The sequence below is a fragment of the Polypterus senegalus genome, chromosome 6 (assembly GCF_016835505.1).
Source record: "Polypterus senegalus isolate Bchr_013 chromosome 6, ASM1683550v1, whole genome shotgun sequence".
Lineage (NCBI taxonomy): Eukaryota > Metazoa > Chordata > Cladistia > Polypteriformes > Polypteridae > Polypterus > Polypterus senegalus.
The window spans coordinates 122692472-122718371 of NC_053159.1; the positions used below are offsets into that span (position 1 = coordinate 122692472).

At 37.6% G+C, this 25900-nt stretch overlaps 1 protein-coding gene across 1 annotated transcript in view; it reads right to left on the bottom strand.

The window, feature by feature from the left end:
• The window catches only part of LOC120530660 (dynein beta chain, flagellar outer arm-like), a 71087-nt gene that overhangs the window by 38336 nt on the left and 6851 nt on the right, over window positions 1-25900 (bottom strand). Inside the window, exons 2-10 of the mRNA XM_039755084.1 lie at window positions 19356-19534; window positions 14401-14594; window positions 12089-12211; window positions 10842-11060; window positions 8668-8816; window positions 4589-4700; window positions 3613-3734; window positions 550-735; window positions 26-257 (exon numbers count right to left, since the gene is read on the bottom strand). Of these exons, the coding sequence (XP_039611018.1) occupies window positions 26-257; window positions 550-735; window positions 3613-3734; window positions 4589-4700; window positions 8668-8816; window positions 10842-11060; window positions 12089-12211; window positions 14401-14594; window positions 19356-19534 (1516 nt within the window). The remainder of the gene's footprint in view (window positions 1-25; window positions 258-549; window positions 736-3612; window positions 3735-4588; window positions 4701-8667; window positions 8817-10841; window positions 11061-12088; window positions 12212-14400; window positions 14595-19355; window positions 19535-25900) is intronic.

The window sequence follows — 25900 nt, forward strand, 5'->3', positions numbered from 1 at the left end:
TGTAGATTCTTTGCAAACATCTTACCTTAATAGTTATTCTGAAGTCAAAGAAGGCTTTTTCAAAGGACTGGTTACTCTCAGTGAATAGGATGTCCCCGTTCTTTCTGGTAAACACATCCATAGCCCTACAATAGGTTTCATGGATCTCTTGCACCATTGCATCCTGACTGTCACTTCCAGTCCCACCAATTCGTGCTACTGTCTCCAGTAACTGGAAATGCTTGATGGTTTCCACTAGCTCCAGAACATCATTGCACCTAGATATAGTAACATACATTTTTCATTAATCTCATAAATTGTCAATCCTAACTGTGGATAAACGCAATGCTTATTAGGAATAGATGGCACAGGGCTTACAGGAAGACATCTCCTCTGCTTTATTTAAGCATCTACCCATTGTTCTGTTATAGGGAGCAGAAACCCTTTAGCTGGGATGCTGTCCATTGTAGCTCACAGGCACACACACTTCATTACATACAAGTAGAACATTTTTAAACCAGCTATTGTTACTGCAGCTGGGAGTTGCTAAGGTGAAAATGGAAGGCATACCTTTCCATGAAAAAGTTAATTCTATTGAAGCAATCTGCACCGTGAGAAGGCCATGGGCTATTCACCCATTTGTCATTTTTGCCATCTTTTTCTTGACCTGGAAACTGCCATCCCCGAAGGCTGTACTTTGCTGATAGAGGACCATAGAGTTTAGCACTCCACAATGCATCTGTGGGAATTGAAGACCTGTTTATGAAAGAACAATTCACAATTTACACCACTAAGTAAAACATATTGGGACTACAAATGATTTATTTAATATTAGACATAATCTTTTAAAATCCCAAATGATGCTAGCAGTGCTCACCACTGTACATAGATCAGAATCCTAAACAGCACAGCTTGAAAACTTGTGTAAAAAACAAACAAGCAAATGGCATTGTTAACGTCATTTTAGGATTTGTACCAATCATTTCTTCATTGATGGTAAGGGTGTAAATCCACTTCAGAATAATGTCAAGGCGGCACTAAGACAGATAGACAGAGACTTCTCTTTGTATGGCTTGAAGGCTATTTTTTCACATTTCTCTTAAAATATTTATAAAAAACTGTGGTGGGCTGGTGCCCTGCCCGGGGTTTGTTTCCTGAATTGCACCCTCTGTTGGCTAAGATTGGCTCCAGCAGACCCCCGTGACCCTGTAGTTAGGATATAGCTGGTTGGATAATAAATGGATGGATATTTATAAAAAAAAAAAAAAAAAGGGTGCCCATTTTCTAAACATTAATATTGCATCATGAAAGCTTGATTTTTATTTTTCCAAATTGCATACATATTTCAGAGGAATATAACCATATCATATGAAATTTCTTAAAGCAGCATAAGGCAGCAGAATGATAACAATGCTTAGTGAAGGATGGCCACTTGTGTACTTTTACCAAGAGTTAGTACTTTTTCTAAAGGATATATGGTGGGCATTATCTGTTTTAGGGAGTTCATTTATTAAAGACAAAATTACAAACTTATATCACGCTAAACTTAACAACGGTCAGAGAAGTTAAATCCCGTCCTCATTTCATTCATTTTGAACCTTAATCCAATTCATTATCACAGAGATCCAGTCACCCTCATGGCACTACTATGATTAAACACTGGACAGTCCTCATAATAAAAAATTATGAGATAATAATGATTTTTCTTCCAAATGCATGTGTCAAACCTTGTCACAAATAATAGCAGAAGGAGACTATAGCTTCAGAAGCCTCCTCTAGCACTATCATAATGACAGGGCTAAGATCTCAAGAGCTATCATAGTGACAGCGAGAGATTCAGTTAACCTGCTGTCATGCCTTGTCTCCATTCATTTTACAGAGCCACAACTTCCCACTACAAGGTCATGAGAGCCTGAAACCTGCCCCAGCAATGAGGTATATGAAATGTGGCGGACAGCCATGGCCCTTACCCGGCTGGGATACCTCTGTAATGGAAGGACTGGGGAGAGAGTGTGCTCAAGGTATTATCGCTCCTGGAAGGCTAGAGCGCAGCCCCCTGGGCTCCTACAGGCTTTATGGGAGTTGGAGTTTGGTATAGCCTGTTAGGTCCTCTAAGTGCCTCCAGGGGGTACTGGAGGAACTACAAAGCCCATTATTGCAGCACTTACACCACACCCAGAAGTGCTGCTGGTAGTACTCCCAGGTGCTTTATAAAAGGAGCTGCCACACTCCATTTGGGGAGCCAGAGTCGGGGAAGAGGGACGATACTTGCCAGGACGAATGGAATGCCGAAGACTGAGAGAGAAAGACAGCGAAGAGAAAGTGCCATAATATTGTGCTTTATTGTGCATTGGTGCTTTGCTGTACTGTGGTGAGCAGGTGGGAAAGGAGTGAAAGCGTTTCCCACACAAAAAATAAAAAAACATTTGTTGCTGAACTTATGTCCTGTGTCTGTCATATATTTGCTTACCCACCACAGTCAGTGAAATGCAGCCAATTTAGAGTTTCTGGTTAACATCAGATGAATATCTTGGAGATAATCTGGAGTACCATTAGAAAAAAATGAGGTGAATTAGTAGACTCTACAAACATAATGACTAAGCTGGGAATAAAACACTGATCCCTAGGCATTAACCACAGCAATTATCCATAACCTTATACTTTTTGATTGTCTTTATTAAATGTAATGTAGTTCAAATTGCATATTACATGCATAATATAACAATTAATATACTGTATACTTTTTATGCAGAGCTTACTTAATCGACACAGTCTGTTTCTTTTGCTTCTTTACTGGGGAAGACTTTCTGCTACACATGCAGTGCATGAAGACAGGGGTGTGACAAGCTTAAGGCAGGCATCCTTCTAATTATGTATCTATTTTTAGAGCATTATTTTCATAGTCACAGGAAAATGAAGCTTTCTGTCCAACATAAAAAACTTTTCAGTGAGGGCCAGTGGTCCAGAACAGAATAACTGGTATCATGGCATACAGGTGATATGGGTCTGTTAGGCACAATCCTGAACTAAAGTCTGCCTCACAACAGACAGGTGCAGCTTTAGTATTTGCAGATCTCATATGGCTCTTCTAATCCGACCAAAAGTGTTCAACTGCTGCTCCAGCCGTTTATGAGTACATGATCTCACACTAGACTATTGCCGAGTTGCCAACATGAATGAGACGCATAGTGAAAGCAAACCAAAGCTATTGTAATAAAAGCTAGTTGTGATAAATGAAGGGCCACAAATGATGAAGTACTGTTTCAAAATGTAAAGTTTATTCCCCTAAAGAATCTGCCGAACAATATGGTATTATTAAAGTGTACAGAATTTGCACTAGAGGAAAAAAAACGAGCCATTTAAAGAAGAGCAAAGACAGTTTAAGGAAACATAGGCTCCAGCTACCTCCCAACCTTGCCCTGGATAAGTGGGTTTGGAAGATGGATGGACGGACGGATTATCAGCTGACACAGCCACAGTCAAAGGCACGACTTACATGTGGCTGACACATACATTTTAAGATTTTCTCTTTGTTTTATTGAATTGTTTAAACAAATGTTGAGCACTGCGTCCGCAGTTTCTGAAAAGACAGTACTTTGTCTCAAAAAGAAACAGAAAAATGGTATTGCCTACATGTGATGAATGTGCTCTTCTATTTTCTTGGTGTTCATCTCGTCTGCCTTGGCCTTAACATCAAGGTAGGTTCCTCTGAATGTCGCACACACTTTCAGAGCACTTTTCAATTGCTTGTATGACTAAGGGAAACAAAAGACACATTTTGCTGGGGTTTTCAATATAAAATAAGTTTTTAATTTTATTTCTTGTATTTTAATCTGATACATTACATCTTCACTTTATTTTTATATGGACAGCTCCATATTACTCCATATAAGAAAAGATTTAAATAATAAGGCATATTAAGGAACAAGAATATTGCACATTATGAAAGGCACAGATTTTCACATTTAGATATTGGCTCAATAATTCTTTTAAACATTTCACCACCACTTAAAAATGAAAAAATAATAAGGAACCACAATTTTACTTACACAATTAATGTGCATATTGAAGAAAGTCCAAAATACTGAATATTTCAATGGTTTACCCTACTGTATGTACATTGCTTTTAAAATGGGCAGCCACATTTCACACAAAATCACTTGATCACTTGTACAGTTGAAGAAAACCAAAACTTACCCAGAAAATCCATGAAAACACCAAAACGTACACACAAAACACCAGCCATTTTTTTTTCTGAACCCACTTTTTTGTGGGCCTCAGTTCATCCCAGCAACATCAGAGATAAGACAAGAACCAATCATGGATAGTATGCCAGCAATGCACATAAACACACCCCTCACACTGGGAATAAATGTATTGAGCATATCTTTGAGATGTTGGAGGAAAGAAAATTCTATTGGGATCCAGAGACAATGGAAAATTCCTAAAGTCAATAATTAAACTGCAGAGCCAATAATTAAAATCAGGTCAATATGGTTACCCATTGTGCCATAGTGTCACAATATTCTTCATTATGGCTCAATATGTGTTTTTCAGCCCATATTTTTTCATGTACATTAACCATATGAACTCAACTCTCTGATCTTACCTGTGAAGGCTCCCTAAGTAGATCACCCCCAACAATCCCAGCAGCAATGCTTATGACTTCTGTGGACAGCAGTTTTACAAGATGGATGAAAACTTTTGGCTGGTGATAGTAGCTAAAAGGTAATCACAAGTATCTGATTAGTTTTTGTCCATCACAATCAAATTATCTCATAACCATGGCCAACTGAGAGACATTTAAGATTAGCCCACTCCAAATTAAAGAGAACTGATTTTATTGACACCTACATAAGCAGGTATTGTTGCCTACTGGCTTAACACAACCAGAGCATTGCTGTTTCAATCACTACCTCAACCTTATGACCCTCAGCAGAACACTTAACCTGCTCCTTTATTGTCCTGAAACTGTAAAAATATACAGTACAGTGGGTATGGAAAGTATTCAGACCCCCTTCAATTTTTCACTCTTTGTTATATTGCAGCCACTTGCTAAAATCATTTAAATTAATTTTTTCCTCATTAATGTACACACAGCACCGCATATTGACAGACAAAAAAAATAATTTTTGAAATTGTTGCAGATTTATTAAAAAAGAAAAACTGAAATATCACATGGTCCTAAGTATTCAGACCCTTTGCTCAGTATTTAGTAGAAACACCCTTTTGAACTAATACAGCCATGAGTCTTCTTGGGAAAAATGCAACAAGCTTTTCACACCTGGATTTGGAGATCCTCTGCCATTCCTCCTTGCAGATCCTCTCCAGTTCTGTCAGGTTGGATGGTAAACGTTGGTGGACAGCCATTTTTAGGTCTCTCCAGAGATGCTCAATTGGGTTTAAGTCAGGGCTCTGGCTGGGCCATTCAAGAACAGTCACAGAGTTGTTGTGAAGCCACTCCTTTGTTATTTTAGCTGTGTGCTTAGGGTCATTGTCTTGTTGGAAGGTAAACCTTCGGCCCAGTCTGAGGTCCTTAGCACTCTGGAGAAGGTTTTTGTCCAGGATATCCCTGTACTTGGCCGCATTGATCTTTCCCTCGATTGCAACCAGTCGTCCTGTCCCTACAGCTGAAAAACACCCCCACAGCATGATGCTGCCACTGCCATGCTTCACTGTGGGGACTGTATTGGACAAGTGATGAGCAGTGCCTGGTTATCTCCACACATACCGCTTAGAATTAAGGCCAAAAAGTTCTCTTTTGGTCTCATCAGACCAGAGAATCTTATTTCTCACCATCTCAGAGTCCTTCAGGTGTCTTTTAGCAAACTCCAAGATAGAACTTTTTGTATTAGCTCAAAAGGGTGCCTCTACTAAATACTGAGCAAAGGGTCTGAATACTTAGGACCATGTGATATTTCAGGTTTTCTTTTTTAATAAATCTGCAACAATTTCAAAAATTATTTTTTTTTGTCTGTCAATATGGGGTGCTGTGTGTACATTAATGAGGGAAAAAATTAATTTAAATGATTTTAGCAAATGGATGCAATATAACAAAGTGTGAAAAATTGAAGGGGGTCTGAATACTTTCCATACCCACTGTATGTGAATAAATGTATTATGGACGCATATTTGGTAAGAATTTAAAAAGAACTACAGGAAGAGACTATAAAATAAAGTTTGTTTGTTGTTCAGGTAAATTATTAGCATGATTGTTTTTTGCCAAAATGAATGAGTAATTTAGTCAGCTTTTCCATCATTACATAAACAGAATGATAGCAGTAGAGTGTTGTACCGTGTTAGCCATAGATTGATAGAGGAGAAAGTAGGGTGAAATAACCCCTTTTATTGGCTAACTAAATAGATTACAAATGCAAGCTTTCGTGACAGCTAAGGCCCCTTCATCAGGCAGAGTGTAAGAAAGAAACTGAAAAATACTCTAGTTTATATTTGGACAGCAAAGTGATTTTTTTCTTTCATCTTAACAACCTTTTTGTTCAAATGTTAACAAAATAAATACACCTGAGATGAATTAATCCAGAAAGAAGAGAACAATGAACTAATAAAATGTAAAGATAAGATAACCATCACTAGAGCATAAAATAAAGGGTCCGTTCACATGCAAATCTGCTAATGTGGTCTACCTAATCATGTGCATAAGGTGCCCCAACACTGGACTGTATGTAGGGGAAACTAGTCAGACACTGCGCCAGCGAATGAACTCACATAGATTTCATATTAATCAGAACAGTATTGATCTTCCGGTGGCAGCACACTTTAACAGTAATGGCCAGAGCATAAAGGATCTGAGGGTCACTGTGCTATGGGTAATTTCAAGACCCAACAGGAGCGGAAAGAATGGGAATATAAACTTATGTTTACATTCAACACTCTACAAAATGGTCTGAATAGAGACAAGAGGTTTATGACCAGATATGTGGACTAACAGACTGATTGACCAGCTGACTACATCAGTGGCCTATCTTACAGACAATGCACTTCAAAAAAACCTTTCTTTAGTGATGGTTATCTTATCTTGACATTTTATTAGTTCATTGTTCTCTTCTTTCAGGGTTAATTCATCTTGGGTGTATTCATTTTGCTAACATTTGAACAAAAAGGTTGTTAAGTTGAAAGAAAAAAATCACTTTGCTGTCCCAATATAAGCTAGAGTATTTTTCAGTTTCTTTGCTACACCTTGCCTGATGAAGGGGCCTTATCTGCCTCGAAAGCTTGTATTTGTAATCTATTTAGTTAATCAGAACGATCCTCAGTGTTCCAGTTCATTTGGCTTTAATGCTTCATGCTACAGGATGTCTCTGCTAGTTGAGCTCCCACCCTGCTGAGAGTCGAAACTACGTCTAGTCAAGGACTGGAGAAAAAAGAGAAATTAGTGACAGAATCAGGAAGGAACAGTTTGCATCCTATAGACCTGGGTGTTAACGGCTGTTATACTGTCATACTGAGGGAAACATTATGTTAGCAACTTGACTTAGCGCCAGAAAGTAGGGATTCAATATAGAAATTTGAGTTTTCTAGTTACGGGTAAAGTAAAAAAAAGAAAATGAAGTACATCTCTTGCTTAGGCTGCTGGAGTTAAGTTTAAGATGCCATCTTCACATCTCTATCCTAATAAAAATAGCAACATAGAGACAGATATTTTTTATAATGTATCAGTCATGTGACTGAGATCATATTCTCCTAAATGGTCTGTTAACATTTACAAATAAAAACAAGAGAGAGAGGTTAGGAGCACACACTGATGCCGCGCATTGCCACACCCACCACATGACAAACCAACTCAGGATCCTAGATTAGGACACGAGTGCAGCCATGGTACGGGTGACACCTCAGTGCCACATTAGTTCAGATGGAATGGAATAGTGTGAGGTTTTTTATGGTGGCTGGAATGCCAATTCTGACACCAACCCCCAGGTTTTTCCCTGCAGGTTGTAGGGCCTACATGCAGGGCTGGAAGCAGACTAACATCAAACCCAGGATGGAGCAATTGCAATTGCAGGTTAAGGGTCTTGCTCAAGGGCCCAATGAATTTTAGTCACTATTGGCGTTTACAGGATTCAAACCGGAAACCTTCTGATTACCAGTGCAAATTCCTAGCCTCAGAGCCACCTCTCCACCCCACATATGACTGATATGTTTTTAGTTTTTACTGGGTGGAGCAATGGCATGTCCAAATAGAGGTCAATGAAGGGAAAACAGCAAAATCAAACATTGTGTGTGTTCCAGTGAAATCCATTGTTAGGCTATCAATACCAGATGACAGCAAGCTACATTACAGACAATTATCACTTTCACACTCAATGGTGTTCAAAATGGTGCTAGCCAGTGAAAATACTGGATCTATATAAATAAAATGTATTACTATTATTATTATAAATCTCTTGTCTAATTTTTTGCCTCAGTTACTAACTAATCATAAAGAATGTAACTAAACAATGTAAAAAAAGGAAATTAAATCACATGCAGTCCTATGGTGAATCTTAGCTGTCTTTATCATGCCTCCTGAAGAGTGACAGCCCCTCCTTTTACATATTCATGGAGTTTTACTTCCCCCAGTAAGACTTTGACTTGCTATCCCTACTTTTCACTTTCTATGTAGCCAGAAACTATGAATCACTTGAAGATATCAGTCACAGTCTCTGTGAAATTAAATCTTTACACGTCTACCTTGAGTGCATCCAAATCAGGAACAAAGTGTGCAGCAGTGGAGGAAAATACTTGAGAATCTCAGACACACTGTCAGCAAGTTTTAGAGGTTCACACCAGCGGAGCAAAGTGCTGAGATACTGCAGGTTCTCTTCTGCCTGGAAAAGAGCCTGTTAAAGAACAACGGAAACTAAATTGAGACATGCTGTTCCTTTCACTTTATACTGTTAGTATCAAGACAGCTAATCGATGCCTGTAAAGGTCTTCTACTTCCACTGCACATCATGTTACAAACTATACGTCTTAACAGCAGCTGCTTTACTTTACTGAAGTTAGCTAGTTACTCCAGGGTCCTCTTCATCTGGTAATTTCCTTCATTGTATGTTCCCTATAAACACCTGGTAAATTTAAATAGTTACTTTATCATCTAAATATTGACCTTTTGAGCACATTAAATCAACAACTAACTTAATTATAGTAAATAACAATTATAATTAAGGAGCATTGAAAGAATTGTGTGCAGTCCCTCTTAGCAATTTTCCAGTAAAAATGTCCAAATTCCTATTAAGTAATTCATATAATATTTACAACTTGAGTGTTTGTTCTGCCATGAGATCTGACTGTCCCTTTGGAAATCCATCAGTACAAATGGGTGCAACTGAATCACATTTAGGAATGCAGACATCATCCCCAGAAATGAGTCTAACCCCCGCTATACAACATTTACCATCTTCAATCTCAGCTCTGTCATTTGTCACTATTTGCAAATCAGAGATTTGCATAAACTTAAAAAAAAATCTTCCAAAGGTTTTACCAGGGACGTGCGATCAGGGGAGGCAGGTGAGTGTCATCATGAAAAGTAAAAAAACTAATAATGATAACATAAAATAAATTTGTCCGCCAGTCTGTGCTATAAGCTTGTTTTCTGCATGATTCCAATAACATTGATCATTTTTATAGTCATAATCGCTGAATTGGCACATTTCCTGTTCAAATACAGGGGGAAAACGAGAGGTGCGGCAGCAACAAGCCGAGCCGAGCCTTGGACTGCGCTCTCCCTCACACACGGGGTTGATGCAAGCTTGTTGCTGTCCCTCTGTATGTCGCTAATATAATGTTTGCAGACACGTTTATTATACACCTTGACTTTCCACATTCTGGCTAATATCTTTAATGAATTTGTGTGACATAACCTTCCTTGATGATCAGACATAAAACCGCATTGAAAAGGCACAAGAGGGCGCATGTGAGCCCAACAGGTGCTTGTTGCTGCTGTTCTTCTACATAGAGGCTCTGGGCGCCAATAAGTTAGCGATATCAGAAATTCAAGTGCACTGCAGCACTCTGTTTGTTGAAATTTTTTGTTCCAACTGACTGGAATGGAAGATTAAGATTTTTAAAACTAAAGGAAAATAAGGAGGACTTTTACAAGAAATTGATGGAGATTTTTGTGGAGAAGGATAGGTGCATGGACTTCATTTACAAATAAAGGAAAGACAATAAACGATTTTAAATTTTATAAAAAATGGGATCAGACTAAGAAAAAACAATCCAATGTTTAAAAACTAAGTATTCTTTTAATTTTCTTGTTATTCTTTTGTTGAACAGTCTGTATTAAAATTGATTAAAGCATCAGAATTAAAAGCTTTTAAAAATAACTAAATATTTCAATTAAGGTCAAAATTGAAATCCATTTTTGGTACACTACTTAATACTTTCATTTGTGCTGAATGAGTATGAATTGTGGAATTACAATGGCATATTTTGAACACATACATGGAGGAAGCAGAGCAAATGTGCTCTCTCCTGCCTTTATAAATGTAACGTTCTTTCTTAGCCAAATGTACCTTACCTATGTGTGTGTAAAGAATGCTGATGAGATATGAAACATAACCAGTAGTCAATGTGCCAGTTGAATGGTGAATAAGCTACTCTTTTGGGTTCATATATTTTTACATCTGACTCTGAAGGAGTCAGTGCCTCACCAGCCATGAACCTCACCGCATGTCACTAGGTTTTACCCCTTGAAGCTACACTTAATATATGAATTTTTATTGTGTCATAACGCCATACCAAAGTTATCATTTCATGTTTAATGTAAAAAAAAAACAATTCAGATCTGCTGTACCCATTTTGATTATAATCTTCAAAGTACTTCCATGAATATAATACTGCTAACCATTCTTGTCACTAACCTTTTCAATATCCTTCCTCACATTCTTAAAAGAGCGTCCATACATGCTGTCAGCCAGCTCCAGACTGGAAAGAATTTCCCTAGCCACTTCTGAATCTAACTGGGCATTTAACGAGTGCAGGTCCTGGATGTGTTTCTCCCACACTGCCTCTTCCTGATAAATTCCAGCTGCTGTGCCATGCTTCTCAAGCTCTGCCAGGGCATCATAGTTCAGAACCACCTGGGTACAAAGTATATTTACATCAATATACATGACTTGTTCGTATTTCTTAGAATAGTGCCTCAGAAAACCTGCGGACTTTCCTTTCTCTGTAGACAAAGTAGATTTCTAAAATGCATAAACATGTTCCATGTTTCACTATAGCTGGTCTCCTGAGCCTTCTTCTTAATTACTAGAATGATTTCTCCTCAAGAAAATAGACACCAGTAAATTGAAGTGGAGTGTTTTGGATTAAAACTGGCAATGTGACATTCATAAAAAAAAAAAGTTAAAACCCTTGTGCAGAATAAAGAGTAGACATCTGCAGAAATCTCTCCATCTCTCTGTTAGCTGTGCTTAAACACTAAAGGAAAATGATATTTGGGATAGCAAAAACTACAGCATTAAGGAATATCAAAATAAAACATAATTACATTAAAATACAAAAATAAGTAATAAAAGTGATCAACAGGTGACTGTCTGCTGCAGTATCCTACATAAACCTCCTTCATCTCCAATCATGTATTCTAGAAGACCTCTACCATTTCCAGTGAGCGCAGACAGTTTTTCATGAAAATGGAAAAACCCTAGAAAAATACAATTCAATTTATTAATTGTAGTGATACATACTGTATCACTCTCCTAATTCTGCTTAGGATGCTGAAAAGTATCATGGCAGCACTTGTTTCAGGACAGGAAATAGACCTGGACCATCGCAGGGTCTTCCTCCATACACCTACACTCATACTCACAAACTCATAATGCTGTGTAGGACATTTCTCTCCATAATCGCCAACATGTTGCTGGTGCTATGGATAATTTATGCCTCAGCCCAGAATGTAACAAGTAATACCAACTAGCTAGATAGTATTTTTGTTCTTGTTTTCCAGGGATAAACTAAAGACCTGGGTTAAATCTGTCTATATGCACATTTTCCCCCTATTCTTGTCCCTGCCTTGTGCCTGATTCTACAGACAACGTTAACATGTCCTTGAAAACCCAGTGATAGAAAAAGCAGGTTAAAAGAGCTTGAGCATCTCTAAAATCACCTTGACTTGCTTGATCCACCCAATGACTGCTGATTCCAGCACATGAATGACCGTGGTCTGGTTTGCATTAGGAGTTGTCCTCTGCAGCACTTTGACAGGTGGAATAGGAAGCACAATGTGACCCTGTAGATCAATAGAGAAAGAAGCTTAGAGTGTCCAAACTGACAGATACAGGAAACCTGTGACAAAGTGGAATTCCAGGAATTTTGGGAAGATGTTCTAACAAGTTGCATTTATTGTAGGCTTCATTTTGATATTGTGTTGATATATTCTTTCATTTTTCCTTCAGCAATAATAAAGCACAAGTTTAAAATAAAAAATATTCTATGTCATGATAAACTATTCAGCTCTTATCATCATTATTACTTGTACTTATGATCAGCAACTTGGCTTTAAATCCTGGATAAGCAACTGTACGTGTGAATTCTGCACCTTCTTCAAAAGTCTAAATGGGTTTTCTCCAGATATTTTTTCCCTAAATCCCAAAAACACAGAACACTAGGATAATTGATGACTGTGAATTTATCCATAATGGCTAAATCAGTGTGTGTGTGTGTGTGTGTGTTTGTGCATGAGGGCCTAAAGTGCACATCTCTACAGACAGACACAAATTTATACTTCCTCTGTTCATTTCTTCTGACACAGAACTTACTTTAAAAGCACTAAAGCATACCAAAAAGATTAAATATAAATATTAGTTTTCATAAACTTTAAGAATTTATTATCTTGAAGAAAGGTAAAAAGAGGAATTATTCATTCATTCATTTATTTCTGGCATGAAAGCTCTACATAAGCTATAACCTGCATTATTATTCTGTGTATTGTTAAAAGTAATTATTCTTTTTTGTATTGATCTTGAGTGTGTGTTTATGGCTGTCAAATGATGTGCCTTTGTTTATCTATTGGGTCGCTGTAACAATGTCTTCTGTTTTGTACTTTCCTGCTGCAAACAAATTTCCCTCTGAGATAATAATAAAGTCTACCCAACCTATACAGATAATTACAGGCTGGCTGCTGTAGTGAAATAATCACCCTAGAATAATGGAAAACATCAAAAAGGAAAACACAGCCATAATATTAGGAACCTTGGTAAAGAGCTGAGATAAGAACCAAACACTTACTGTGCAAAGAGAGTGCATAGCAGGTTTACCATAAATCACCACAGCCTTATAAATTTAAATAACCACAAACACATGTTCATAAACTGATATTGAATAATTAAGACAACAAAACAAAGACAACAGCCTGATGAAAAATCAGATAAATGAATTCAGTTAAACAAATAAAATAAACACAGTTTTTTCACAGATTTCTAGGTTGGTCATTTACCAAAAGTAGTTTGATAATCGTTAGTTTTGCTACTCCTGATTTAAAACTTGTATGTCTACACTTGATTTTATTTTCTGTTATATTATTACTGAATAAACTTGACATTTTTATCTCATTTTCATAATATTTATGTGTAGAAATTGTACCACTGTATTGTAATTTATTACTTGCTGTTCTACCTTTCTAAGACAGGTTTAATTCTAAGTAATAAGTGAAGACCTTATGTTTTTTAACTGATATATGGGTTGTCCATTTAGTCTGGCTTAATAATATGCACCCAATCCGTTGCATCATTCTCCTCTTCAGATAGAGCTGCTCATTTTCACTGCTTGCTCTTGTTGTCCCTCATCAAACTGACCACTCTCACAGTTAAAGTGTTTTGCTGGGAAAATGTGGTAGTGGTCACTACCGCATTGGCCTTGTTTAGACTTGTTGTGTCAGGGATTTGATTTCCTGCCATACACATAGATTTATCGTTGTTTTCCCTCTTCCGTTACTCACTACGTAAAGTAATTAGATATTGGCATTACAGCTATGTATAAACTCATTCACGTGGCCCAAGGGGGTGCAAGAAAGTTGTTACTACACTGCTGTTGCAAGCATTTAATGTCATACAACAGAACAGGCCAATAAGACCAACTTTCTTGTTTTTAGACCCTTACTTGGTATTTTATTTAGATTTTTTGACCCTTCTTCTACATGTTTTGCCAATTTTTAATTGTTCTTATTAACCATAGCAACCAGATGGACACACATATACTGACAATTGTGCTAAGTGATCCTAAGTGTTCCATTACATGGACAAGGACACATTTTCATCTACCATTTTTACAGAACTACCAATTATGATCACAAAAATAGAATTACTAAATAACTTCCACATCATTTGTACTACATTATATTATTAGCATGGCATAATCTACAAGTATCAACTTGATAGAATTTAATATTAAGCTTCGATAAAAATGTAAGAAAATTTTCACCTTAACATGGCCTCTTATCATTTCCAGTTGGCCCACAAATTTATGAGTGGCATCAAGCAATCTATCAGCATTAACAACTAAGGGTCGCCATACAGGGAGACCTGCACACAGAAGTGGTAAGAAAACTTGTTGCAGAAGTACATCTAGGTGCTTCAGAGGTGACTTGCTAGACTCAAATAGCATCACATGCTGGCCTGTGAAAAGAAACACAATCTTTCATTAGTGCGTTAAAATTAAAGATGGAAGTTGCATGAAATTGATACCCCAACACCCTTATAACCTAAGGAGGAATCAGATCCAAAGGAGAAGCCTGATTCATCTAGCAAAATTTTCCTAAATTACTGTAGTAAAGTATCAAAAATGATGACTTTATAATTTTATCTGTTTTCAAAGTGCCCAGGCTACATTAAACTATGTCACTACTTTGCTATTCATGTGTTAACAGTAAAGAGTAGTTTCCTAACTAGTTATTCTCTCGCACATTAACATAAGTGTCAAAAATTTAATTAACTAAAATAAAACTTGTACACTGAGGACATTGTTCAGCAATCTGAACCTGATGGGGGGTACCCCAAAATAAAGCCTTATTATTCACAAAATAAGGGCAGGACAGTCAAATTTTCACTAAAAACTTACAAATAACTTCTCAAGTGTGATAAAATCTGTGTTTTTGTCAAATTTAAGCATTCCTTTACTTAGAAACTGCTGCTAAACTATGTGCTTATTGTAATTTTTTCAAAAGTTTGCTTTCTGATACAGTATATCTCATGTACAAATAATGACAGAGTAGTTTTACCTCTGTGATGTTCCCAGACATGTCTAAATATTATTAATATGTTGATAACAAAAAGAAATAAATAGTTATAGAATTTGGCACCATGGATTTCACTCCCCTATCCATAACCTCTCCAAATATGGATCCAGGTTCAGAACAATTTTATTGCATATAAAACAGTGAATCATGTAACAACTCTGAATCCCATCCCCTAATACATTCTTACACCCAAGTACACCCCTACCTCACCTACTCATTTACATGAAACTCTCTACATTGCTTCCTCCTGCTTCAAATTGTGAATTTTTTCATTAGGTATGCCCTCAGCTGTGTCTTATTATGTTCATATATGGACATCTACGTATCACTGGAGACATCATAGTCACAACCATCCATGGAAAGCTTTAACAGGAGCATTAGGAACATCTACTGAATCAGATGGCAAACATGAAGATAAGCAAAAAACTACATACAGTAATTGGGCAGGATAGAGATTCACAAACTTGATCTTGAGATTTTAAGAATCGATACCAAATCATTTAAACGAAAAATAGTGATCAATCAGAAAATCGATATTTTTACCCAGGCCTAAATATATCCTTGAAAAGTTTTTAAGTCCAAATTAGCAGTCCTCCCATTAGATAGATTTTTTTTTTCTATAGTTGAAAGAAAATATATATCCAGGCAGAATATACAGCATTTCACATAAAAATAAATATGGATTAAGTTTATTTTCACTTCTGCAATTGTAATTACTCTCTATTTTTGGGAAAAAAATGAATGCAAATGCTCTAGAACAAGGGTGGGCAATGTCAGTTCTGGAGAGCCACAGTGGCTACAGGTTTTCATTCCAACCCAATTCCTTAAGTAGAAACCAATCCTTGTCAATCTCAGACCTTATTTCATTTAAGGTCTTATATCATAGGATATAATCCAAATGAATTGAAGTCTAAAGGGATAATTTCCAGTCTGTCACATTTTCTATTAAGTGTTTTATTAAATCAAACAGTGCATGGTGAACACACACAGATGTAAATGGAAACAAACTAGATGGAGAACTGCTGGCTGCTTTGCCATTTGCATCTTATTGTTAATAAGAAGCCATTAAACACAGTGAATTCATCTGATTAAGATTGAAATAAACAAGGGTGGGGAACCTTAACAAGCGAGAGCACTAAAAGGAAGAATCAAAATGTCACTTGGACAATAAGTGCTTCATCGGCAATAATTGACTTCTCATTAAGAAACTGGTTTGGAACAAAAACCAGCAATCACTGCGGCTCTCCAGGACCGACATTGCCCACCCATGCTCTAGAAGATAATCCACACCACTATAATTGGAGGGCCACAATGGTTGTAGGTTTTCATTGGAAATAGCTTCTTAATTAAAAGCCAATCTTTGTTGCCAATGTAATTCTATGTCTGGATTTTCCTATTCTGAGATGTTCATCAAAATTTTGGGTGGACCACAGAACATCAGCATTTCTTAGTACTTAATGTGTTTTTTTTCCCTTAGTAAGTAAGTATTTTATTTAAACAAATCCTTAATGATGAATGGTGCACAGTCAGTTAATTGGCTGATGGGTCTTCTTGTTATTTGTAGACTGTTGTAAATTGGTGGCTACTTAAAAAAGGCAATTAAAGAATCTGAATATGTTGTTTAACAGGAAAAAAATCAAATAAGCATGATAAACCTTAATAAAGGACAGACGCTAATGTAAGTAGCATTTATTAGCTTTTATTTAAGAACTAGCAAAATACCTGCGCTTCACAGCGGCAAAGTACTGCCTTAAAATTCTTATTAATTTGAATTGCTGCTGTCATAATCGGTTTGAGTTTCATGGTTTGTTTCAATTACGTTAGTATTTGCAAGACTTGTTGTGTTGAAGTGACATTTGGCATCAGTAAAGTGTTGTAAGCATACAACCGGTTTCATCAATAACTTTGCATCTAGCTTTTGAGAGTTTAAACATTCATAAATATCAAAGTGTACACTACTGAAATCGTCACCTGTCAATCTAAGATGTTTAAGAGGCATTGGCGGTTGTCCAAAGGTGTAAAATATTTGGCCATTTCGGTACACTTGAAAGCGACAACTGAACAATTCAGCGGCAGCCATCAACTCACATGCAGATGCATAGGTGAAGGGCTTAAGCATTTTACTATTATAGTGCTCCTGTGTATTATAATTATCTCCTGTACCGTCATCAGTCCACACCTTGAACTTGTCCCAGTCATTCAATACATAAGACACAATGTTCCTCTGGATATTAAGAGTGAGCCTGATATGGCCGTGCAATATGTAACAAAGAGAATGGAAAAGGCAGGTGCCATCTCCGGGCTTGGGAACCACTCAGTAAGTGACAGTTCTTTGATTGATGGTGAACACCTTGATAGACATGTTAATGGGGGTACGGTTGGAACGATAAAGGAAATGGGTACCTGAACAATGTAATCTAAGTCTAAAATACCTATACAATAACTATAATCGTAATAAACAAACAATAAAACAGCAGAGAAGCCGTGGATTAAATAAAAAGGCTGCAGTTATCAGCAGGGAGACGTGAATCCCGTGGAAGGAAGGGAATGTAGAGAACAGAGTGACGGACGGCCTTATATAGGCTGGCAACCAACAACATGGGAGGCGTGAGGATGGGGGACCCAACGCCGCCTCACACGATGACCGAGCTGCAGGCTATGGACGTATATGATAGATAGATAGATAGATAGATAGATAGATAGATAGATAGATACTTTATTAATCCCAAGGGGAAATTCACAAAATATATGTATGTACGCAAGTAGGATTCAGTTAGCGTTGGGAACCCGCGTACCAAATTTCTTGAAGATGCACCCATAGGTAACAAAAATCTTTGGAAAGTTCAATATGGCGGCCGACAGTTGCGTCATACCACCGAAATAAGTACATACATCGGTTTCGGTTAGCACAGGGAAGCCGCCTACCAAATTTCATGAAGATGGGGTCATAAATAAGAAAGTTAAACATGGCAGACGTTGTCGACTGTTATGACCGTTACACGTAGAATTTCGAAATGAAACCTGCTTAACTTTTGTAAGTAACCTGTAAGGAATGAGCCTACCAAATTGCAGCCTTCTACCTACACGGGAAGCTGGAGAATTAGTGATGAGTGAGTCAGTCAGTCAGTGAGGGCTTTGCCTTTTATTAGTATAGATGGAGAGTTATGGATTACAAACTAGCAGAATAATTGCCTCACCAGCTTGACCTGTTTGTTTTTATTTCTCATTAAAATCTTTGGGCACAGACAACTGTGGTGGGTTGGCACCCTGCCCAGGGTTTGTTTCCTGCCTTGCGCCCTGTTAGGATATAGCGGGTTGAATAATGAATGGATGGATGGATGGATGGGCTGAGACAATCTATTGAAAAATTGTTGATAAACATGCAGTATATGGAATTCTGAGCCTATGCTACTCTTTTTATAACTAGTCACATTAATAAATATATCATTAAGTGAACTTGGTTTCCTCAGAGAACATCATGCTGAGAAACATATTTCATCTTCCAGTCAACTTTTCAGTGGTAAAGGCACCTTAAAGTACTCTCAGAGCACAATAAACATTTTCTAGAATTCATGGCAATTTATCCACATTAGTAAAGAACCTGGTAAGATGAGATAAATTAAAGTTCAAATATCTCCAAGCATAGTGTGCTGTCAAATTTTGTACATTTTCATCACAGTTTCTATTTCTATGCTTATTCTCATTCATAGCAAGTTTTGTAATTAGCCATTGATGCAATGCTGACAAATTCATATTGCATAGACAGTTAGGATGTCTTACTAGGTTTTTGATAATAAAATGCTTTGGAATACTATTTGATTCACCTTAGTAGTGTGAGAGTACATCACTGGGCAAGAAAAGATTAATATTTTATAGTATTTTTATTGAGGAAACATCCTAGTGTTTTTGTTATATCAAACATACTAGTCTACCTACAAGACAAAATAAATTTCCAAGCATCACCAGAATGTCAATTTTATACTCCACTGGCTGCCTCTCATTTTCTCTCTAAAGGCAGTTGGCGAAGACTATTGATTGTCACATTTCTTATTAGAATTACAACAAACACTTCAGGCTTGGCCCTGATCTAAGCCTCTTGCAACTTTCTGATGTACTTTGCACTAGACATCAAAAATCTCACCTATGTTTTCAGCTGTCAGCTTGAGTGCAGATCTGGATTTTATCAGACACATGCATTTGCTCTCAAGTGCTTTGGGTGGAATCAAAGAAGCTTGAATAGGACCTTTGGCAAACTTCAAGTAAACAAAGAGTTTTCGGATGTCTTCATTTCTGATGAACTCTGCAAGGCAACTCCGACCACTATTAGAAAAAAATTTTAAAAAAATGTAGAAAACAAAGTCAAGAATAATGAATCGATTAAGAGCCAATAAACTGACAAATTCAGGGTGAAGACAGTAAGACCTTATTAAATTACAATTCAAGAAAGAGATGTTATAAATGTTAATGCTGAGGAAGTTTCTCTTTTCTCTTTAGGCATTTCACAAATTAATCTTTTACAGTTTATGTGAATATTATCTATACTAATAAAAGGCAAAGCCCTCACTCACTCACTCACTCACTCACTCACTCACTCACTCACTCACTCACTCATCACTAATTCTCCAACTTCCCGTGTGGGTGGAAGGCTGAAATTTGGCAGGTTCATTCCTTACAGCTTCCTTACAAAAGTTGGGCAGGTTTTATATCGAAATTCTACGCGTAATGGTCATAACTGGAAGCAGTTTTTCTCCATTTACTGTAATGGAGATGAGCTTCAACGCCGTGGGGGCGGAGTTTCGTGTGACATCATCACGCCTTACACGTAATCACGCAGTACATAGAAAACCAGGAAGACCTCAAAAAAGTGCTTAAGAAAACATGCATTATATAATTGAGAAGGCAGCGAAACAATAAGAAGCGAGCGAGTGACATATACAACCATATTCATGAGTTCTGCTACTGAAACAAAGCACGATGTAAACCTACACTTTAAATTAAGTTCATAGACAGGCTGCGCTGGCGTTTGTAATTTAGTGCCTGCCCATATAAGGCCGTCCGTCAGCGGCAATCCAATAGCAAACTGCCACGGGTAAATATTCACGGGTGAAGGACTGTGCTTATGGAGAGGAAGATGAGATGGTCAGGGTGGTGTTTGACACAAACTCAGCGAAACTGCGAGAGAAAGTTTTAAGTGCCAGGACTAAGGTAACATTAAATACAGCCATGGACATAGCACGAGATGGCACCAGCACAGCTGGGAACCTTCGATGCAAGTACACCGAGTGGCTCACGTGAACTGACGCAGTGCACAGATAAAAGCAACAGTTCCAAAGAGCTGAACAAAACCGAATTACACAATTGAAAAGGCAGCAAAAATATGAAGCGTCTGATAAGCATATTCATAAATGCAGCTACTGTGGAAACAAAGCACACGGTGGAAAAAGTCAATGTCCGCTAAAGGAAGACAGTGTAAAAAACCGTGCATGCAGTTTGTCACATCTCAGATAAAGAAGAAGGCGAGCTGTTTATTGATGCAGTAAGGAACTAATCGATGAATGAAACCTCTTATCTTTACAACGATTGACAAACACGGAATGTAACTTGAACACAACACATCGTACAAATACGAGCCTGATTGAAAGAAATAATGATAATCAAATCCTTGATGACAGCAACATTCAATAACACTCACAAAACAATTACTGTATATTGACAATCATGTTACGTTATTTTTAAAATGTTCCCTTTTCTTTTTCATAACTTCTACTTCTCCACTGCGATACGGGTATATATATAAATGTATATCTATAGCCCGATCTACAATACATACTTTAGCATAGACAAGCGGTGGCGCAATTGTAGAGTCTTAAGCCTCTAACGCCGACATTGAGGTTCGATTCGAGAGGGTGTACTGACTATGTATGCGCTACCTGATTCATTTTACCTTCATCTCCTTGGTTTGGGACGTATGAAAAAATATTAGGTTAACGCAGAATCATGTTACGTTATTTTTAAAATTTTCCCTTTCTTAGCACAAGCACAGTTGAGAAGCTTCGATGCATGTACTCCATAACGCGTTAAAAAATAACGCATTTAATCACACTTTCAATTCCAAGCAAACGGGAACTTTTGTCAATGCATGATTTCCTGGTACATCCATTACACTGATGCACACATCACAGCTACAAAAATGTTAGAGTCGGAATAAAGCGTGTTCCTACGACTGATCATTTCGACTACCCGAGCGAAGCCTTGATAAAAGCATGGTTTTGTGCACACTGAAAAGCAAGCAAAATTAGATGCATTACAGAAAGCGGACTTTGTGGCTCTTACTGGGGATCATTGGACTTCCGTGACCGTTAGTAATTCTAAATACATCTAATTACAAAATGTTCAATGATCACACTGTTTTAGCCTAATGTACAAAATAATTTTGGCTAATGTTACTCAGAGTTTAAAGAGTAAGCTGGTCAAATTACCTTTTATGTTTCTGACTTATTTTTTAAGAAGAAAAACTGCACTTTATGTTGAAATTTTGGTTATTATTATTTAAAGACAATACTATTCTGAAAATGTACTTAAAGTACTTAAACTACCACTTTATTTTTAAGTCTGCCCAATTTTAACCAGGGATGATATTTTTGTTTCTGTTTTGAATTCAAATGCAGTTTAAAAGCTTTTTTCAGAAATTAAAACAGCTTCAGTTTACAATATTCATGTCCATGTCTATTATTTGATTCTGTAAGCCCACTAAAACACTTTTAAATTAAAAAAAAACATTTGCGATTTGGGGCAAATTTACGTGTGCGATTACATACGATTAATCAAGATTAATTCTTACACAGCCTCTAATTAATTGGATTAATTTTTTTAATCGAGTCCCACCCCTAATATATATATATGTAGATTTGTATATGTTGTATATACAGTATGTATATATGTGTGTGTGTATATATACAGTATGTGTATATATGTATATGTATATATATGTATGTGTGTATATGTATATATATAACTGTATATATATATGTGTATATATATATATATATATTTATATATATGTTTATATATGTGTCTGTGTGTGTATATATATATATATATATATATATATATATATGCCAGCAACACTCATGACAATGACAAAACAATTACATTGTCAATCATGTTACGTTATGATTAAAATGTTTCCTTTTCTTTTTCATAACTTCTTTAACACACTACTTCTCCGCTGCGAAGCGCGGGTATTCTGCTAGTCTTAAATAAACTAATAGATGAAATTTGTGAGTAATGCCCCCAAGAAAACCTACTTAAAGCAAAACAATGATGCTATGATGGTAACCAGAGAATGTCACTGATATCTTTCATAATGAACCAATAAACTAAAAATCTAACTTCAATAGAATGTATAAAAAACTAGGCTAAATCAACAAGTTACACAGATAGTACTTTATTTTTTCTCAAGAAGGAAATTTAACTTTTTACAGAAGCTCAATAAACAAATACATTATTTAACTATTATAAAAAAAACAAGAACATATCTCAAATATGCACCTAAATTACCAAAAAAAGAAAAATTGGTTAAGATAAAAAAAAGAGTGCTCAGAGTATAAAAGCAGTGCTTCCCAATGTTCAGTCCCCAGGACTTCCTGTGGCTGTGGGTTTTTGTTCCAACCAGTTTCTCAATCACCCATTTATTAGAGCATTAGAACAACCTAGATGAGAACAGGTCATTCAGCTTGCCAGTCCTATCCACTTAATTCCTCTAAAAAACATCAAGTTGAGTTTTAAAAGTCTGTAAAGTCTTACTGTCAACCACACTACTTGGTAGCTTATTCCAAGTGTCTATGGTTCTCTGTGTAAAGAAAAATTTCCTAAGGTTTGTACAAAATTTACCCTTAACAAGTTTCCAACTGTGTTCCCGTGTTCTTGATGGCCTCATTATAAATTAACAGTCTTGACCTACTGTACTAATTCCCTTCATAATTTTAAACACTGGAGACCAAAACTGCACACAGCACTCCAGAGGAGGCCTCACCAGTGCATTATAAAGGTTGAGCATAAGCTCCTGCGACTTGTACTTCACACATCGGGTTATATAACTTAACATTCTGTTTGCCCTCTTAACACTGTGTGGCAGTTGATAGTGTAGAGTCCACTACGACTCCTAAATGCTTCTCATAAGTCGTACTCTTGATTCTCAGACCTCCCATTGAGTATTCAAATCTAACATTTTTACTTTCTCTAAGTAATACTATACATTTACTGACATTAAATTTCATCTACCACAGATCTTCCCAAGCTTTTTTGCTGTCCTAGTCCTTGTGAAATCCTGTCTAGTGGGAAAGTGACCCCCATCTACACCCTGAACATCTGATCTGAGTGGAGAGAAGAGACACAGACCAAAACAGAAGGGTGAAAGGTGAGAGTTTATTTACACAAAGTTCTGTACAACAAAAACACAGTAGTGTCAGACAGGCTTTGTTTCAGTCTTTAAGCACTGACAAGCCATCAAAAGAAAAACAAAAAGGAAAGAAAGAAAAAAATTGTATTTATAATATGACCAGTGCACTTCCATAGTACAAAAATTATACACACCCACTCCAAAAATCAATGCATTTTACCTTCTTTATCCCTCGCTCAGGAAGCTCCTCAAAATGGGGGGAAAAATTAAGTAAAAAAAATGCACAAGAAAAAAAAAATCTAGTGTGTGTGTATATAAAGAAAGAAAAACTTTCCCAACATCAAATATGTATATATACTTCCACCAAATATATATAAGGCTGTCAGGCAACACAACTGCTCCTTCAATAGCTTAGCAGTACAGGGTGGTCCAGATCTAATTATGCAATTATGAAAAGGCGAACACATTGCACCTGCTGTTCGACTGACAACCGTCTCCCTGCCATTTTGGAATGCAGGGCAGGTGCTGCCATCTATCAGCAACAAAAATAATTTTTTGTGAATTTTCTATGTAATAAACTTAATAAGTTATAGCGTAATGAAAATTGCATAATTAGATCTGGACCGCCCTATACTTAACCCTACCTCGCCTTTAGGTCCACTGACGACCCCTGCTGGCCGGCAACTCCTTAAATATAACTGGTAAGATTATCCAGTCAATCTGCCGCCATAGTTTACATAGTGTATGCCTGATAAGTCCAAATAAGGGTGAAACACAGTTGCATACTCTTTGCATTATTTGACAGTAAACTATGTAATATTCTATGATCTGCTTCTCGCAACTGAAGAGGGCCCCGTGGCGGATGTTTGCAGACTGGTAGACCAACCATATGCATTACCTGGTAGGTAACTACCCATGCAATCAGATCGGGACTGAGAACACAGATACTATGAATATATACTGCTCACAAAAATTAAAGGAACACTTTAAAGAAACACATTAGATACATCAGATCTCAATATGAAGTTGGATATCTATACAAATAACGACAGGGCAATGTCTTAGGAACAAAAGGATGCCAAGTCTTTTAATGGAAATAAAAGTTTTCTGCCAACAGAGGGCTCAATTGTGTAGACACCCTAAAATCAGAGTGAAATGAAGATGTGGCAGGCTAGTCCATTTTTTCAAAAACGTAATTTCTGCTACTCAAAATGCTTTTCAGTATCTTGTGTGGCCCCCACGAGCTTGTATGCATGCTTGACATCGTCGGGGCATGCTCCTAATGAGACGACAGATGGTGTCTTGTGGCATTTCCTCCCAGATCTGTATGAGGGCATCCCTGAGCTGTTGTACAGTCTGAGGAGCAACCAGGCGGCGCCTAATGGACCGAAACATAATGTCCCACAGATGTTCTATTGGGTTTAAGTCAGGGGATCGTGAAGGCCATTCAATTGTTTCAATTCCTTCATCCTCCAGGTACTGCCTGCATACTCTTGCCACATGAGGCCGGGCATTGTCGTGCATTATGAGGTAACCAGGACCTACTGCACCAGCGTAGGGTCTGACAATGGGTTCAAGGATTTCATCTCGATACCTTATGGCAGTCAGAGCACCATTTCCTACGCAGTAGATATCTGTGCGTCCCTCCATGGATATGTCTCCCCAGACCATCACTGACCCGCCACCAAACCTGTCATGTTGAATGACGTTGCAGGCAGCATATCGTTCTCCTTGTCTTCTCCAGACTCTTTCACGTCTATCACAGCTGCTCAGGGTGAACCTGCTCTCGTCTGTAAAAGTACAGGGCGCCAGTGGCGGACTTGCCAATTCTGGTGTTCTTGAGCAAATGCCAGTCGAGCTCCACGGTGCTGGGCAGCGAGCACAGGCCCACTACAGGACGTCGGGCCCTCAGGCCATCTTCATGAAGTCTGTTCCTGATTGTTTGGGTAGAGACATTCACACCAGTGGCCCTCTGGAGGTCATTCTGTAGGGCACGAGCAGTGCTCAGCCTGTTCCACCTTGCACAAAGGAGCAGGTATCAGTCCTGCTGATGGGTTGAGGACCTTCTACGGCCCTGTCCAGCTCTCCGAGAATAACAGCCAGTCTCCTGAAATCTCCTCCATGTTCTGGAGATTGTGCTGGGAGACACATTAAACCTTCTTGCTGCAGCACGTGTGGATGTGCCATCCTGGAGAAGTTGGACAACCTCTGCAACTTCTGTAGGGTTAAGGAATCGCCTCATACTGCCAGTAGAGATAATTACTCAAGCCAAAACTAGCATGAGT